General features: G+C 35.1%; 1 protein-coding gene and 1 pseudogene across 1 annotated transcript; one reads left to right on the top strand and one right to left on the bottom strand.

Annotated features, from left to right (window-relative positions):
- The first annotated feature begins 277 nt into the window (after positions 1-277).
- Positions 278-2,546, top strand: LOC141668518 (protein SENSITIVITY TO RED LIGHT REDUCED 1). The gene is made up of 2 exons (XM_074475413.1): positions 278-405; positions 1,541-2,546. Exon 2 carries the CDS (start codon positions 1,564-1,566, stop codon positions 2,392-2,394), a length of 831 nt encoding a protein of 276 aa, XP_074331514.1. The 5' UTR covers positions 278-405; positions 1,541-1,563; the 3' UTR covers positions 2,395-2,546.
- Positions 2,547-5,829: 3,283 nt separating this feature from the next.
- LOC141665872 (chaperone protein ClpB4, mitochondrial-like) lies at positions 5,830-19,612 on the bottom strand (annotated as a pseudogene).
- Positions 19,613-20,240: the final 628 nt, after the last annotated feature.

The raw sequence follows: 20,240 nt of genomic DNA, 5'->3' as shown, positions 1-20,240 counted from the left end.
TAGCTAATGCTTGCTAATTGGTATTTAATTTCAGATTTTTAATAATAAAATTAAACTTAGTTTGACTTCTATAATTTTTTTTTTTTAATTTTTTCTATTATGTACCGATAGACATGCAGGAGTTCTACCGTTCAGAAAATTAAAATAGTTTCAAATTAAATTATTTTTTTTAATTTATAATTTTGGATCATTTTAATTAATTTAGTATTTACGTATTGCAGGAGATCTACCGTTCAGAAACGAATCAATTTAAAATAGTTTAAACTTATATTTTTCCGGTGATTCCGTAACAGAAAAACGTTTATTTTTATTTTGAATCGCAAAACAAACATTTATAATCTGGTATAGGTGCTTGCTGCCGTGTCTTAATTGGGGCTGGTACAAACACACGCCCCAATTTCTCCGGTCAGTACAATCTCTCTCTCTCTCTCTCTCTCTCTCTCTCTCTCTCTCTCTCTCTCCCTCTCTCCCTCTCTCTCTCTCCCTCTCTCCCTCTCTCTCTTCCCTGTATAATCTGTGTATTTATATTGTTGACATTGAAATTTACTCTTGCTTTCTCTTTGCTTATCTCTGCAATTGTCAGGAGGGGGGGGGGGTAATTAGTCTTGTAATATTGTTCATTTCTTTGTTGTATGCTTTGATACTACAATTTTTTGTTTATTCGCGCATAACTTGATTTTATATTCACTTGCTAATGTACCATTGATCTTCATTTAATGCGACCCTATTACAGGAATAGCTCCGGGTCCATTGATCTTGATTTAATTAAGTGAATAAAGTCCTTTACTTTACCATAACAAATTACCCGATGAATGCTTCTCGTAATTTATGACCCTCTAATTGCTTAATTTGAAACTTAAGGCTTGATCATAATCTAACATTTTATTAGGGTTTAACGACAATTGTACAGGAAGGGCATAACTTCGGACTTAAATTAAAACACAGTAGCATGGTTTTGAGGTTGAGTGTAAAGCATGTGTATGTCCGATGACTTTACTTCATTGTTCCTCTCCCAGCATTTTCATTAACTTGCATTCAAAAGATTTGGTTTTTAAGTTACCCATGTACACTACCCTACCCTCTTAACGTAAGATCTCCTGATTTATGGAAAGCTGCATTCACTTGCCCTTTTCGTTTCATCGCTGTTATTTTTGTGTTTATTAATGAAAGCATGAGGCTAGAAGTTCTTTGAAACTAGGGAGAGTAACGAGCAGGTCTAAGAAGCAGGGACTCGCCACTATAGTGACGTACTGGGAGCCATTGTGTGTGCATATTTACATACTTTACATGCTTCGTCTTACCTATGCCTTACATGTGGCCTTAAAATAATTTAAGGGTAATAGTAGTAGCCTTTGAAAATGTAAACATCTAAGTCTATTAATGGAGGAGTAGAATAGTAAGTTTGCTGTTTGATACACTGACACAAGTGCTTGGCTCTTTCCAAGGATATCAGATGAGATGAATGTTCTTAGTTCCACTGGGATATTTATTTATTTTTTTGTTATTTTTATATCCTCATTATTTTGGAAAACATTTGCAGAAAGCTGACAACAAACTAGAGTAATGGCAGCTTCTGCCCAAACTCTTCCTAACCCAACGGAAGATTGGACAGTTGTTTTGCCCCGTCGAAATAAGCGTAGGAAAAATATTCCGAAATTAAGATCTTCTGAAGAACAGCAGCAAGCAAAACAATGGTTTCCTACCGATGTTGAAAACAGCCCTAAAAGAGAGTCGGATTTGATGCAGAAGATGCTAACATATATAAAGAAACTTGAAGACTCTCAGTTCTACCAAACATTCTTGACTCAAATTGAGACTCCTAATATATTGCAAAACTTTCTCAAGATTTTGGGCTCTGAATCAAGCATGCAGATGGTGATATATGGCATTGGTAGCATTGAATCTTATGAACCCCCAAGACTGCAACTTAGCCTTGCAATATTGATTAAAAGAAAGTTCAGTTGGATTGGTACAGTTGAAGTATTTGATCCAATTATATCGTTGGCAGAATCAAGGGTTTTAGAAGCTCTTGGTTGTTCTGTTTTATCTGTTAACGAGTTTGGTAGAAGACAAGCTCTGAGACCGACTCTCTTTTTCATGCCACATTGTGAAGCAGAATTGTATGACAACCTGCTGCAGGCAAATTGGAGAGTTGATATGTTGAATAGAATGGCATTACTTGGTAACGGCTTTTCGGTGTATCAACATTATGGTAGTATTATCAGCAACTCGTCAATAACTTCCAGCAGGAAGCATATCTTACATGTTAGCAGGTTTGCTGAAGAATTTGAGATTGCTACAGTTTCAGATGAGTATTTTGGAGCTTTCAATGGTTCTAGTTGGCATTTTTTTAGCCTGGACTCTGAATCACAATTGCAGCTGGTTAAGCTGTGATTGGATATCAATTGTCATCATTTTTTATATTGTATCTTGTAAGTTGTAACATTTGATTGAAGCCTTCCAGTATAAACTAGACTGGGGCATTGCAAAATTTTTTTATACATTATTAAATTAAAATGTTATGCTGATCCTCACTTTCTTGTGTTGCTTCTCTTTCTTGTGCTGCCACAACAAAACTCTCTTGGGGCTAACTAAACTAATACACTCTTCAAGGTCAGTGAAACATAATGATGTCCCGTGCAAAAAAATTAATCTTCACGTAGGAACAGTACAATTAAGTCTAAATTTTATGCAAAAGTTTGAAATATCTTTCACCATAAACATATAGATATATACACAGTTACATGTATTAAAATTTAAACATGATATTTATCATAGTTGGGGCAAGTTTGATGGCTAAATTTTTTTTGAACAACAAGCGTAATGGTTCCGAGCTCTTTCCGTTAATTCGATCATAACGCCGTTTGGAATTGAGGGGTAAACTTGTCAATTTAAGTTTTTACACAAAATATTACGTTTCCTTCCAATTCTAAAACCCTTTTCAGTAGCAAGGTACTTTCAGCTGATCAAGAACCCTAATCAAAGCTGCTTATTTGCTGTTGATTAATCGAAGATGAGCTGGTTTATGAGGTTGAAGGAAGATGCGAAGATATACGATCCAGACGAACATCCACGGTATTCAGGTATGCCTAGAACCCATTTGCATGTGATTCGGGGTTGCTATTGTGGTAACAAAAATTAGGAGTTTTGCTAATTTTATAGTCGTTATTAATATGGTTGTGTGTTTATATTGGTATAATGTGTTTATTATGCTCAATTTCATATAATATGTGACTGTAAAAGGTAGTGATTTTAGGGTTTCTGTAATTTTTTTGCCTATTATGTGTACTGATATAATTTTGTTAATTATTTAGTTGTAGAAGTAGCTTAATCTGTTAGTTCATATTATACTTTTTTTTTATTTTCCAGATCCTGATAATTTTACAATCAAATTACACCATGGTGGGGAGATAAGACTGATCCTAAATTATATGTTGGTGGTAGTGTAGATTATTTTGATTTTTGCAATGTTGATGAATTAAGCCTGTTAGATTTAAATGCAATGATGAAGGAAGCTGGGGAAAAAGGGGTATTATGACTTTTGGTATAGACTACCGGGCACAATAATGGATAGGTAGAGGTGGCCACTTGGGCGGGTTTGAACAGCCCACTCGGGACCGGCTCGTACGGAAGCCCGATTTTATTCGGCCCGAATCGGGCCGGTTCAAACCCGCACAACTCGTTAAAACAGGAGTGCTGGTTACGAATTAGAAAATTGAAATTCGGATCCGGACCGGCCCGCACATGAACCGCACGCCAAGTGGAACTGCACGGACCGGCCCGCACAACCCACCTGGCTCGCGGGCTTCATATCATAATAGTTTGCTGTATCTTTTTATTCCTTCATATTGTTAAGATACATTAATGTGAAAATTAATATTTTATTTTTGAAGTCAAACAGGCATCTACATAGGAGCATATACATACTTATATTATATTGTAATAATTAAATTAGGAATTAAGTAATTTAGTTAATAAAAAATGAAAGTTACTAAGAATTAAAAATTTATTTAAAATGAAAGTAATTTGGTAAAAAATAATAAACAAATATTTGTAATAAATAATTAAAATTTTAGCCAAAAATCAAAAAATAATCAAGCAGCTCGTTCAACCCGCGCGACTCGGCTCGCACAAGCCCGCACGGCTCGCACAAGCCCGTGAGCTCGCGAGTCACAGTGCCGAATACGGTTTCCTTTTTTCATATCTGAACCCGGCTCGGCCCGGCCCGATTATCCAGTGTGCCGGTTCAGTGTCCAAAATTAACGTGCTCGACCCGTAGTCAGCCCGACCCGGACCGCACGGACCGCCCGAATGGCCACCACTAGATAGGGGTGCTTTCATGCATTTCATAAGAAGATTGCCAATGATCTGAAATGTAATATCAGTAAGCATGCTGGTGCTAACAAGGCACCATGGAAGATTTGAAACCATTGCCATTTCTGTATTTCAGTGTAGAAATTGATTTTGTTAGGCAGCAAGAAGGGTTAACTTTGGCAACTTAATCATGTTACTCAATGGTAGTGTCAACCATCTTTTAGTACATTAGTGTTGTAATGACATTGACAGTTTGTATGACTTGATTTATGCAATGATTTGTCATTTGTGTCTAATTGGTTTTCTAATTTTATGAGTTATTTTATGACTTCATTTCCTATTAACAAGTCAACATTCAAGATCAAGGCATTGAGGATATTACTTAAAATTAACTACCAAATTACAGAGTACATTACAAACATCAATCAGAATTCATCTACATATCATGTTCAAGGTCCACATGACCATATCTTTTACACCAAAACACAAACAACAAAAGAGCTAGAACTAAACTAATAAGCTTCCACTTTCTTGTTTCCTTCTTCCACATTGCTACTTCTTCCTCCATCAACTTCAACATTTCCTTGTTCGAGCACTCTTGTTCTTCATTGTCACAAATCCTCCTCAACAGCCCATTAATCACACCCAAACTACGATTGACAAATGGAGCATCTACCCACATGAAGAAACCACGGCCATTGTAACCATCTACACACCCCAAAAATCTCCTACGCGCATTGATTTGGGTCCTAGCAGTCCCTTCCACAACCCATTTGTCACAATAACACTTCATAGCCATCAATTACAATCAAGATAGATGAGGGGCTTAAAATTCTTAAATTGAGAAAGTAGATGAGATAGAAACTGAATACCCCTTTTACCCTTCCTCCCGTTATAATTTAACAGCAGAAATAACGGAAAGAGTCTGGAGCCATTACGCTGGTTGTTTAAAAAAAATTTAGCCATCAAATTGGGGAAAATAAAAATTTAGCCCCTCCCGTGCAAAAAAATAATCTTTAGGTATGAACAGTGCAATTAAGTCTAAAATTCATTTGATATGATACTTTTCATATATCTTACCAAAAATCAATACATTTTTTTCAAAAAAAAACAAAAACCAATACATGAAATAGTGATATTTTTTAACAAATATTTATATGTATGTTGAAAAGAGAGATGTCAATGTTCATCATGTGAAAACTTCTAAAACTGGCGTTTTTTTAATAATTAGGCTTATATATTAATATATGTTCCTAGAAGTACCTGGGATGAACGAGATTGAACCCATAACTTGGGACCGATCCTGGACACTTGAATTCTTTCATCGCACTATCATGACTTGCTTCTTAAAAATAACTATAGTAAATTATGGGTCTGATTGTTCAGAATTCAGATATAGATTTGCTTACTACCTGAAAGAAACCTTAAATATTTAAAATTACATAACAAGCGTAAGAGAAATTCAAACAATTTCAAGTCAGCAATCAAATTTTTATTACTTGAAGCTGTAAACTTAGAGATCAAGTTGAACATTAGACTGCTAGTTAGTAGGAGAAATAAGACAAATATATATTCCTCATTGCACCACAAATTCAAACCTGCGACTTGATTTCATGTCTGTTTTCTTTTGAGTTTTGATCTTTCAGGAAACAAAACGCAGTCAATTGTGCACCTATTATTTGCTACTCATGTACAACCCCATTATAAGCATCAAAATGTGGGTTCCGTACTCTGAGAATTAACAGAAAATTATCTTCAAACATGTACTACCTTATATTAGTAGAAAGTATTAGCCGTTCGCCACCATGGCGTCAAAACTCCGGCTACCCTCTTGTTTCTTAATGACTAACCTATTCTGACCTGGAACATCTTCACTCGTCAACAAGGTTGCATCAATTAAGATTGTGTCTTCTTCCTCGACATATCATTTTTAAGTGTATCGATGCAACTTCAGTCTCCACCATTTGTTGTATCACCCTCTTTACTGGCCTGGCCCCAAAATTGATGTCAAAACCAAGTTGCCCCACATGTTCGATGGCTTCCTTTGTGTATTCAAGATTCATCTTCTTCTGCTTTAGCCTGTCCTTCACACGATTCATCTGGAATTATATCATTATAAACAACCTAGATGATATTCGAATAACAGATCACAAAGTCTTGCACGGGCAGCAAAGTGATAATTGATGACATTTTTGCAAGGCAATACAATTTGTTTTATGATGATGACTCATGCTTAGTGGATGCAACGCGAGAAATGATGAGGCCCTTAATTGTAACACAAGCCAATATTGACGGGCATTGATCTGAATTTCAAAGAGGAACATGAATCTAATGTATTTCACCCCAAAGAGATTAAACTTGGAAAACTAGTTCCTCTTTATCAAGGACTAAGGTCATTGTGAAATTGCATTTAATATACAGAAAATTGAAAAGATCGTCTCCAGAAGTTTAGAATTTCAAGATTGTTATGTAACTATCGGATATTACAACACAAGAACAATCATGAGGATGCCAAGTTATTACCTGAATCTCAACAATTTTGTATATGTCCTGTGAGTCAAATGCTTGGAAAACAATATATTCATCAATCCTGTTCAAGAATTCTGGGCGGAAAGTTTGTCTAGTCAACTCAACGATCACTCTTTTCATCAAATTGTACATAGCATCCTTACTATCATGTGTATTTCGGAGAGTTCCAAGAATGTAATGAGACCCGATATTTGATGTCATTATTACCACGCAGTTGGTGAAGTTGACAGTTCTCCCATGGGAATCAGTTATCCTTCCATCATCCAACAGCTGTAATAGAATGTTGAAAACATCAGGATGCGCCTTCTCAATTTCATCAAAAAGCACAACAGAATACGGCCTTGGACGAACCACTTCAGTCAGTTGTCCACCTTCTTCATAACCAAAATAACCAGGCGGGGCACCAACCAAGCGAGAAACTGTATGTTTTTCCATATACTCGCTCATATCAATCCGCACAAGAGACTTTTCTGTATTAAAAAGGTATCCAGCTAGGGCTTTTCCAAGTTCAGTCTTGCCAACACCGGTCGGTCCCAAAATCTGTTAGGGTCAGAAAGTCCAAGCCCTAGAACCCCTGATAGAATCAGCTACTGATTTGACTGCCATATCCTGACCAACAACACGCTTGTGAAGAACCTGTTCCAGAAAAAGAAGTTTGTCCCTCTCAGACTGCTGAAGGTTTGACAACGGTATGCTAGTCCACTTGCTTACAACTTCAGCAATATCAAGGTCGGACACTTCTTCACGCACCAAGGATTTTCCAGAACCTTGATAGTCAGAAAGAATCTTTTCAGCTTCTTCAACAAATACGAACCTGCACCAACCACAGTGTGTATCTCATCAATGAATAGAATAATATGTCCATTTGAAGCTGTGACTTGTTTTATAATGTCTTTGAGCCTTTCCTCGAATTGTCCCATGAACTGAGCACCAGCAAGCAATGAACCCATATCCAGGGAGAACAACTATGACAAACAAGATAGTAAAACCCCAGATTGAGATGAAAAGGGAAACAGAATGAAACACTAGATCTTTTGATCTAATTGCTTCTTCTAGTTCACTAAAAATTTACTAAAAATACATAAATATTTGCAATAACTTCTTCCTACCTCTGACAATCAAATACTTATATTTAGTAATCAGGCTACATTCGACCATTATAGATCAAATTTTCAGCATCACGATCAATGACATTCCACTATAATCTATGTTGGTTGAGTTTTTATCACGAATTAACCAGCTGAAAGACATATCAAAAATATATAAAAACACCAGTTAAGCTACAATATCAAGCATTTTTTGTGATGGAAATTAGTTATTTACTTTTACTATAAAGTTCTTATTATATGATTCAATTATTTAAGTCATAGGATAAGGGAGTATTTGAATATGTAAGTACATCCTTGCAGTTCAGCAGAGATTGAGGAACATCCCCACTGAAAATTCTTTGAGCTAACATGCAGATACAAAAGTATGCAATACAGTGATATTGTTATCATGACATAGAGAAAGGATGTCCGCTCCATGATTGTCATCTTCGAGCAGGGAAAGTAGGCAACTTGTGAAAAGTAAAAATAAAACAAACATAAGAATGGGTTATAAAAGGGTTCAGTGATATTTGAATATGTAGGTATAATTGTGACTGACTCTGGCAGCTAATTACTTCTGTATCCTCTATGCCCTATAGATAAGAGGGGCGTGCGGAAGATAACAGAAACACTTACAAAGAATTAAATACATCAAAGTTGAAACTTCTATTGCAGGAATACGTAAAATCTGATACAGGCAACTTAGAAAGTTAATTCTGTGTTGCAATCTAAAACCTATGATGCTTGGACTCTTCAGAAAACCTAGCCGCACGTGTCGACAGGACACCACACTGTCATCTGGAAAATGGACACTTCATCTATAAGAACCTATCTCTAATTGTTTGTTATACGATATAATTTAACCCTTTAATTTTTTACATCAATTTGTTATACAAATTTTTACAGTATAGACTATAACTTAAGTGGATAATCTAAGACCTAACTAAGCAAGGAGAAAGGAGAATTATACTAAGCAACTTCTGACTAAGGGAATTTCAAATTTGTACCATTATCGGTTACACTTGTCTTAGAATTCGAGTTTCCACTGCCAAAGGATTCAATAACACACTTATTTTGATACTTTCTGGGACATGTATGACCACTTGAGGCTCTCCCCGCCTACCTTTAATAGATAGCTTTCCCCATAGGCCTAGAAAATTTGACAACAGTTTGAATAGTCTTAATTCTTGTGTCAAGCTTAAATGACTTCTCCCTTTCCATTTCCCAATCTTTTCACCTGATTCTCAATGTACCAAATACAAGTAGGACTGTACTCTATATTTTCATATTCCCATAGTCTCATGTGTTTAAATGTGTTAAAAAGTGAGATATGAGTGTTGGCTCTGTTCCATCATATATGATCCCTTCACTATTAGGATTGTACTGCTAAGACAGTTTTTACAATGGCTCCCTCCAGTGCGCTAATGCTTCTCACAATTTCAAGCACATTTTAGGACAGTCATCTGCCAACAAATTTACCGTGTTCTAAATATTATAAATTGCTTCAGCTCAGGGAGGTTTCTGTACAATGATTATTCAGAATAATCAAGGAGCAACCGGAGTAATTAATTTGTGCCAAATCAGACATTAAAATAAGGATTAGATATGTTTTTGAAAACTCTACCCACTCGAACTCTTAAAAAAAAAACTAGCTAAAATCATATTATTTCTGGATTTTAGAACATTTCATTCATGTATCAACCAGCTAAATCTTTACCAGAACTTGACATTTATTCTTTCTTCCCAGGATATTCTCTTTCTTTCCAATGGTCTAAAATATCAAGAAACTGACCATTTTTAAAATGTAAGGAGATAAATGCATCTATCATAAATGAACAAGATAATGAACTTAATCAAAGTAGGCATTTTATAAGTGACTTTTGGGATGTGCATGTGTCAAGAAAGTCTTTCTAAGAACGTTAAAGTTTCAAATCATTTCTTTTATCTTCCTTACCTTTGGCTATGAATTTAAGTAATAAACTCAACAAGGCGCACTCAATGATAAAATAACTACAAAGAAAATATCATAAGAGTTCAATTTTTCATAAAGAATTTACCCTTCGTCTATGGCAGTTTTTCCAACAACAGCCTCACCAATGATAACTGGGTTATTTTTTTGTTTTCCGAGATAGTATGTGGATGCATCGATCGACTTCATCATCTCCGCCTATAACGGGATCAATTGACCACGACGAACAAGCTCAGTTAGGTCAGTTTCATATTTGTCTAGTGCCCTGTATTTTCCTCCTGGAACTATATGTAATAGACAAACTTCATTATATCAGCAGTAATGAATGAGAAAATAGGAACAAAAATGATTGAAGCAACAGTTGTAAATGACGAAGACAATCTTTTAGCACTCAGTGGAAACGCACGAGTGTAAGAAGCACGATTTTGTGCGACTAATACTTTAGAACTCCACTTTCTACGAACAAACTAAATTAGTCAAAATCTAGGACCACAAATTCTTATATGTTTGCATTATTCTATTGAACAAGAAAACAATTCAGCACTTATTATGAGGGAAACCAAAAGACTAACTTGGGTCATAAAGCGAAATCATAATGGCTGCCTTTAATCTCTGTTCTTGAGGCTAACCCTGACCAAAACGTTTAGGCATAAATTAACAAGTACATTGTTCAGCAAAGAAAAGACCAAAACGGAAAAGACACATTCATCGTCCAGATTGGAGCTGAATAAAAAACAAATGGTCCAGATATTCTTAACTCCATAGAAAATAAGTAAGCAAGGGTGTTTTGGAATAATTGCTGGCCAAACCTGTTATCTGAAAGGTATGCATATAATAGATGCTCCACCGACACAAACTGCTCATGCATCTTATTTCTACGATTCTTTGCTTTGCGCAAGAGCAGAGTCAGATCTGCACCCATTGTCGGTCCAGAACTTTCACCTGTCACCTGCCACAAAAAAATAAGAACTGTAAGATTAAACGTAACAAACAATTTAGTAAAACCCCTCCTTCCACGTTCATATGTTTGGCTGTTTAGATATGAAATCGTCGGTAGCTTGCAGAAGTGAGGTATTATCAAGACCAGCTTTGGAAAAAACTCTTCCAGCCATGCCATCTTTCTGCTCAAGAAATGTTCACATTCCACAACTTGATGTTTGCTGATTCTTGCTGCATTGACAGCACCAAGAATTCCATCACAGCAGCAGCAGCAGTAGTAGTAGTTTAAGATAAAAGTAGGTTTGTATATTAATCAACATGTTAATATAGCTCATGTCATATTTTGGGCATAACAAAATTGATTTAGATGAATAAATAATTTTGATTATTACCAAGTCCTAGCTCATCTTTATTTGAAAATCCCAACAATTTCATATTTATTAGTTATTTCAGATTGATATAATTACTTGGAGTGAGTTTGAAAGTATTGAGACAAACGTAGAAATTTGTTTTGAGGAAATTTTAGATGTTAAATTTGTCCGCAACAGTCAAGATTTTGACATTCGCCTTTAGAATTTACACTTTTGCTTGAATACAAGCACCCTCCGATAAAAAAAATCCTATTCTTTAAAAGTTGAGGTTGTTCATCATTGCAGCAAGTCCTTCCCAAGAAGAACTAGATGCGAGATGTTTTGCGAGCTGATATTTGCTTAATGAGCTACTGGAGGCTCTTGGGTGTATATGTTGTGTCGTAACGAAGAATGCAGAAGACAAGCTCTAAACTGACCTCGTGTTCATGTCAACAAGGTAAATCTGAATGGGATAAAAGCAAATTTGAGTGTTGATATGTTAAATAGGATAGTACAGATAGGCGACAATTTAACCAATAGGAGATCAGAAGTGACTGGATTTGGATTTGAATTGCCAGTTGCAGAACACCGGGAAAAATGTTGTCGGAATCCAGTGGAGAATCTCAGGAAAAGTAAATTTCTGATGGATTACAAAAGAGCTGGATTTGCAGTTGCTCCGGTTCTACTCGCCAATACAGGGGATAACAATATCAAGTACTTTTATATTCATTTTGACGTATTGCGGTCTTTCACTGAAATATAATCTACTCATTAACTCCTTTATAATGCAATTGCTCTGGATGTTCCGCAACTTTATATGACACTCATTGTGCTGTTTGAAGGGTTTTTTTTCAGATTTATTAGGTTGGCATTGCTAAACTAAATAAAGAACTGCATAGCTGTGAATAAAACCCCAAGGATGTCCTCTGTTCTTGTTTTTCAAGGCACCAAAAACAAGATTTTGGGAGGCAAACTAATTCTAGCTAGTCATACACAAGCAGTAACAAGATCAAATAGAGAACTAAAATACCAATGGAAACTACCTGTCAATCAGTATGCACACAAAAGAGCAACCTATTTTAAGACCCCAATACATTTGTCCATCATACATATTCTGGTCAGGAAAAGATATAAAAACGAATATCTACTGAACAAATGCAAACTGCATTCTTTATCCCTTAGCTTTGGCTGATTCTCTCTCTCTAGTTTAGACAATTTCAAAGTCGACAACTGTAATCCTATACTTCATCATTCTTCATTTGGCTTTTGGCTATTTTCTGTCCAATATCAGTGTTAATGGTACAGTTAGTGAAGGTAAGGTAATAGGAAAACAAAAGAGGAGCTATGCAAGAATCATCTAAAGATAAACCTGTAGCCACAAACATTTCCACTCCAAACTCACTAAGAGAACCATAAAACTAGAATTTTATACAAGACCAACAAGAATTGGTGCCATATTATTAGTTAAGAAAACCAGTGCCATTAACAAAAAGTTGTATACAAAATCTGAATCTACAAAATCAATTACAGACCTTTAGATATAGACAACCTTCTATCAAAATAATTGTATTTATGTACTGTATTTTGACTTTGTTTGTGAAGTCTTCGCCTTTATTATGTTTACAACTTCAGGGCAGTATATTCACTAAAAAGAAAATGATATCATGCATATATAGATTTTTATAATGAATTGTGAAACTGACTTTGGAGAATAAATTCATGAGGAAATAGGTGAAATTGGTATTTGTGGAATGAGTAAAGGCCGGTGAGAGCTATTTTCTTTTTGCACATTGATGATGAATTTATAATGATGAAATTAACCTACTTATTGAACACAGTTAATTTTTTTGAGACAAACAAGGCAAAAAAGGGATTAAAGTATGGGATGTCGGTTGTGAACAATTGAAGTGCATCGAAATGCAAATCAATCAAAGATAAGGATGCAAAATACAATCAACTCTAAACACACACAGGAATCTGAAAAAACAAATTGACAAAAAACACCTAAAGGTAACAGATAAACCAGGCAAAAAGAAACTACAAAGGAAAAAACTAAAAGTAAGAAATAAACCAGGCTGTCAGTTGGAATTCTCATGAGTGTGAGTGTGTGCGAGCATGCGCACGCGCGCGAGTGACCAAAAGTGTAGCTAGGAAGTTAAGATATTTATAAGAGACTACCCGCACAGTCATGCTGGTTTGAGCCCATGATTGCCAGTATCTGCCAAAGAAAATTTGAACGCAGGCAAAGAAGGGTGGAACAAACGTCAATACTCTTCAGCCTCATTATGTGATTAAAATTGGCTAATTCCATGCAAATCACACAGTTTCGTTGTCGTCGTGTCCGGATCACGTCCTTCACTGAAAATAGGCAGCAGGAAATTTGAAATGATAAAGTTGTACAGGCAAAATTTTGCCAGACAAGTAAAAGCAATAATTTTGCAAAAACAATAGTTGCTTTAGTCAATTTATCGTCCTTTCCAAAAAGCAACAATAAAGTCCACAGATAGTGTCCCCAGCCACTCTTAATGACATGCAACACTTGTCAAAAATTAAACCGACAAACATACTGTACCTGCTTTCTTTGTTTACGTCTCAACAGACCAATTATATATTCTTACCGCCAAAACACTTTTTAGAATTCCTCCCCTTTCAACTGTAAATTATTTACTTTTTACATTGTGTTTATAGTAGACAACTAGACATGCTGAATTGCTGGTACTGTGCTGCATAAAAGAAGCAGCTACTGATAGTCTGATACCATATCGAATTGTTAATGAGAACTTGCTACATTGTGTTTATGGTAGACAACTAGACATGCTGATACCGTGCTGCTGATACCGTGCTGCATAAAAGAAGCAGCTACTGATAGTCTGATACCATATCGAATTGTTAATAAGAACTTGCTATCAGCATTCTCCCAAAATTGTCGACGGACTAATAAATTCTGTTAGCTTAATTTATGATGGCAAAAGATATAAACTATCAGAGGAGGGGAACTATGGACATGTACCTGCACCAACCACAGTGTCTATCTCATCAATAAACAATATTATCTGTCCATTCGAAGCTGTGACTTCTCGTATGACATGTTTAATCCTTTCCTCAAATTGTCCAGTGTGCATGGCAGCAATAAGCAATGAACCAATATCCACAGAGTAAAACTGTAACAAACAAGTAAAACCTCAAACATATGTAATTAAAGCTAACTCCACTGGATATGATAGTGCTTCTTCTGATTTATAAAAAACCATATAAACATTCTGTAATAACTTCTTATCCATTTATCTTAGAATCTAATCACCAACCATTCATGTTTAGGACTCCAGTTATATTCCAAGATTATAAATGAAAATTTCAGCATTGCAGTCAATAACGTTTCACTATAATCTATCTCAGTTGAGTTCATATCATGGAAAAACCAGCTGGAAGCCAGAACTACAATGAGAAATATACTCCCATCCCACGGCACATGCATAAATCCACCAGTTAAACTACTAGATCAAACATATCAAAAACTATCACTCTTTTTAAACTACTTGTTCATGGGTATCATCACTTTTCAGAAATGCAAAGTAAATACTATAAAGTATAAACATCAGCACCACAACAACCACAAGTTCTGTTATGGAAATTGTTTATTTACTTTTTACTAAAAAAATACTTCTTATATGCATTCAAGTATTTAACTCATTAATCAAAAATGCAAATACAACCTGCCGGTTCTTCAAAGGTTCAGGAACATTCCCGCAGGAAATCCTTTGAGCTAACCTGCAGTTACAAAAGTATGCATAAATTGATTGCGTTATTTTGGACACATAGAAGTGATGTACTCTCCGGTCTACATAATAGAAATCCTAAAGCAGGGTAATTATGCAGCTCGGTGAAAAAAGGTTCAACTTTCAGCGGCCAGCCATCAAAAGAAAGTTTAAAAAGACACCAAAAGTTCCGTGCCCCGTAGAAAGAGGGTTGTGCAGATAATAACAGAGAGACACTGACAAATAAAAAAATTGTGAAACATTTTCTTTGAAGGAAACTGTGAAACTTGATGCAAGAAACTCAGGAAGAAGACGACGATTTGTCCTGCTGAAACTTCTAACAGGTGGAATTTTGAAATTTGTACCATTCTCATTTTGAAGTTCTAGAGTCCACCGCCAAAAAATACGAGAAAACATTCATTTAGAATTATCAGGAATGTGGTTAGTTGAATTGATGCTTAGAAAAAATTAAACAAGATAATAAAAAATATCTAAAAATGTACCCAATAAAAACATAATATAACTTGAGGCTCCAGACGTTCAATAGAGATCTTTTTCCATTAGCTTACACAAATTGACAAGGCTTGAATTGCCTTATTCGTCGCTCAAGTTTAAATGGCTTCTCTCTTTCCATTCCCCAAATTTTTTACCCAATTCTCAGGGAAACCTTTTATGAGTAGGACTATTCTCCAAATTAATTCATGGTCTTGTAATTCATCTAATGATTTGGAAGTAAGAATGTAAGATATACGTGCTGGGTCCATTCCATCATAAACAAGTCCATAACTATTAAAATTAAAATACTAAGACCGCATTTACAATGGCTTCTGACAGTGTGCTAGTGTTTAGGTTTTTACCATACAATTATACAGCATATCATAAATTGGTTCGACTCAGCGAGGTCACCACACAAAAATTAATCAGAAATAATCAGGGGGTAATCAGAATAATTAATTGGTGCAAAGATCAGAGATATTAAATTAGTAGTAAAAACATACATCTTATGTACGTATAAGAATCAGATATATATTTAACCTTTTATTTACTCACTCTGAAGACTAATTTAAAAAAACCATATCTATTTGTCATTTTAGAACACTTTATTTATCAATCAAGCAGCTAAATCTTTACCAGAACTTTACATTTTATTTTTATTCCCATGTTATTACTCCCTCCGTCCCTAAAAACGTTTCTCATTTGTGTTGGACACGTTTGCCAATGCACACTTTTGATTGTTAATATCTTTAATTTCGTATTAGTATTAAATATAAAAACTTCATTGTATTAAAGTACTCATAAATACGAATCCAACAAAATCACTTATGACTATGTTTGATCTTATAGATTATACGTAAATTATTAGTCAATCGCTTAACATGAACAGTACGAAAAGTCAAAACAGGAAGATCATTATGGGACGGAGGGAGTATCTCTTTCCACTAGTCTGAAGAAAATAAGACTCAGACCACCGCAATGAACTTTTCTGACAGAAAAATATCAAGAAAATAACAATCACAAAAAGTGAGGACATAAATGCATCTATCACAACTAAACAAAATAACGCACTTAATTAAAGTCGGCCACTTGGTATTGACTTATTCGACGTTTCATTGATTTCCTTACCTTTGCTTTGGCTAACAATTAGGTAGGAAAACTCAACAAAGCATACTCAAAAAATAATTATGAACATTAGGTCATAAGTCATAACAGTTCAAATGTTCACAATGATAGCACAATATAAGATATACTGAATTTACCCTTCGGCTATAGCAGTCTTTCCAACACCGGCCTCGCCAACGATAATTGGGTTATTCTTTGTTTCCTCAGATAGTATGCGAATGCATCGCTTAATTTCACCCTCTCGTCCCGTAACGGGATCAATTATACCATGACGAGCAAGCTCAGTTAGGTCAACTCCATATGTGTCTAGTGTCCCGTATCCTCCAGGATCTATGCATCATAGACAAAATTTTCATCAATTGGCACTGATAAATGAAAAAATAGCACCAAAATGATTGGAACAGTGTTACACAAACAAACACAACCACGTGGAAGTATAAAATAAAGCCATCTTAAAAATATTATATCACTCAATGTTAATGTACAAGTGTAAGAAACACATTCGTGTGCTTAATATTTTAGAACACCGCATATTTATGAAAATACTAATTTTTTCATATATGACACCAGAATTCTTCTGTGTTCATTACTCTGTTTAACAGGAAACAATAACATTACAGCATCACACCATGTTTTACGGAAAACTACATTTGTCAAAGTCTAGCACCATAATTCGTATCTGTGTGCATTACTCTGTGTAACAAGAAAACTTTCAGCATCTATTTGAGCATTTATTTTATAGACAAGAACTGATATGTAACTAACTAGAGAAACATAAATTTACTGGACTTACACTACCTTCGCTACTCTGTACTGTATTAACATTTAACACCGCACAGAAAAGTAATAGCTACAAGAAGTGTGAGGCTCTCTAGATGGTGGTTCCTTATCAAAATTTAACATGTGCTGACGATTAGGTCAAGAGAAAATCCAGTATCATAATCAATCTCATTTTAGGACTCAATTACAGTCTTTAACAAGAACATTTAATAAAATAAAAAATAAATAGGAGTCTCATAAGATATGTCAACAGTTGTGACAAGGAGCAAGATATAGACATGTCCATGGTCAGGAGTAGCAAAAACTTTAATAAAGGGTGTCTAGTGAGCATGATTACTATCACAGACCATTAAAGGGCAGCTGCGAAAAGAAGCAAGGTACACCCATGTCCATGGTGAAGAGTAGAAACAATTGTGGTGCAGACTGTAGAGTTTTCCGGTCAGCGTGATGAAGTCATTGAGCAGATGAAAGTCTTAAGTGCTGCCGCTTTGCCTCAGATCATTTGCAAAGATTTCGCAGGGTTTGATAATGAAATGGTTGCTGACCTTTTGGAAAAGCACTGACAAGTGAATAAGCAGGAGAGGTGAACTTATCAATGAAAAGCGTGAAGAAACTGAACCTAGCACGGTGATTACTGATAAGAACGTGGGTGAAGATAATATTGAGTTGTTAAAGGGAAATTCATCTAATTTAGACTGTAACTTCGTAGAAGACAGTGGAGGCCACTGAGAAATTAGATGCAGAGATACTTACCCATGATGTCTCAGAAGAGGATCATTAGGGCAAAGATACAATTGATTCTCATCAAGGATACCGTACAACAATTTGATGTGAAATTGACAGTTACTTTGAAGGGACATTTTGAGAGAACCTTATCTGGTTCAGATGGATGATGAGTCGATGACTCTAGCTATGTGGAAATTTCAAGAGATATTATTGCAGGAAATACTATTAACAGATTTGACAAAGAAGCTGATGCTTCAGGAGCCCATGGAGGAACTCTCAGGATATGTAGATGCAATGGATGCGGATGCACCTGCCAACTTCCAATACGGCTTTGTAAGTTTGACCATAACTGGAGAGACAAACCAAGCTCAAAAAAGAAGACCTGAGAAAATAGGTTTCTTTTTTGATATTTTCGGTTCTGAGCTCAAGTCAAGATTTCATGAAGTGGAGGTGGATAGGGAGGAGGAATCACATTTATGGTTTGAAGATACCAGTTTTATGCTAGACGAGAGCGAGGATGCTGGAAATGAGCTTGACAATTTCATAAGTTCTAGTTTCTACGAATAAAGAGCATGAGCAACTGCACAACTCAGAGGAAGAACATCTGAGAGAAAAAGGTCCAGAATCAATAGAAAATCAGCATGCAGCTTATAATAATCTTAGCACTGGATATAATAATGATACAGTGGAAAACAATGTAGTTAGTCTTAATGAATTACACTTAAAATCTGAAGCAAATAACGATGCATACACATACAAAAACAGCTAGAAATTAATTATCAAAGAAGTATAAAAGGGCTGCCATACATTGATTAGGGACCCACAGATTCCCGGGAACAGCATCTTTTGAAGGTTTCTCAGCAAGCTGTGGCCAAATATCAGACAGTCAAAAAAACCAAACCAACTGACTAATGCTACAATAGCATTAAAACTAATAAAAAAAATGATATATACAAATGTTTAACAGGATCTGCAGTTGTCTTAAAATACCGAGGCGCCATTTGGATCATTGGTTTTGAACCTAGTTAACGGGGATTGGAATGAGATTATAAAACATATCTGTTGTACAATCTCATGATCCAAAAATGGTGACGACTAAAAGATGGTATCTACATTAAATGATTGGTACTTGTTTTCTTACACATGGAGGCAATAATTTGTTCTTAAAAAGATACATAAAACATATGGCGTGCATCAACAAAACCGTTAACAATCCCGGGTTACTTGCATTTAATTAGTGCAGTCCAAAAGAGGGCAGTGAAATGTAATGCACGTACCATCATCAGTTTGTGTGGTAGAGTTTGGTTAGGTTAGAGCAAAAATCAAACAGTTGACATGCATGTATTAATAATACCTGAGCAGGAGGAGCATTGGTGGAGTAGGATCTGAGTGGGTTTTGGTGACAAGACATCAAAACCCTGCTTAAACCCCTTGCACAGCTTCTTCTAGTCGCTCCCAACATCCTCTCCTAATCCTAATAATAATTTAACAAATCAAATGTAGGTTTACTTATTCCCTTCTGCTATATCTTTTGTTTACATGTACGGTTCCTTTAAAATTTATAAATTTTTATTTGTGTTACGTAAATTTTATCAAATATTGATAAAAAAAATTAAATACTAAATAATAATAATAATATTATTAATATCAATATTTTTTTAATTTGAATGTTTATAATTTCAAGAATATATCTATAGTCAAATTGAATATGATTAGAATTTGAATTATTAACATTAATTTTTAACATTATAAATAATATAAATGTTTGTTATGTGTGATTCGAATATGAGAAATATAAATTTTTGTTGTCGAAGGTATTCGAAATTGAAAGTTTGGGGACAATAATATTTTAATGAAATATTAAGTAATGTTTTTTATTGATGTGATTCGAATCTTCAAACTTATTTGTATTTTTATAAATAATAATATAAATATTTATTGTTGGAGGGATTCGCGAGTATTGCATTATTTTAATATTTAGATCTAAGGTTCTATAATTTGATTAACGTGATAGTGAGATGTGATAACCAAAATGGAACTTTAACCAAATTATATCTTATTCCGATTGTTATAATTTAGTATAAATATTATTTAGTTTGAATACTATTTTTAAAATAAGGGACTCAGCCTGTACCAAGTACTCGTTTTCTGCCTCTAATTTGATTTTAGT

The sequence above is a fragment of the Apium graveolens genome, chromosome 6 (assembly GCF_009905375.1).
Source record: "Apium graveolens cultivar Ventura chromosome 6, ASM990537v1, whole genome shotgun sequence".
Lineage (NCBI taxonomy): Eukaryota > Viridiplantae > Streptophyta > Magnoliopsida > Apiales > Apiaceae > Apium > Apium graveolens.
This window is presented reverse-complemented; position numbering and strand designations above follow the sequence as displayed.

Excerpts from the sequence above, each read along its gene's own strand:
- LOC141668518 (XM_074475413.1), top strand. The coding sequence starts at position 1,564 with ATGGCAGCTTCTGCCCAAACTCTTCCTAACCCAACGGAAGATTGGACA.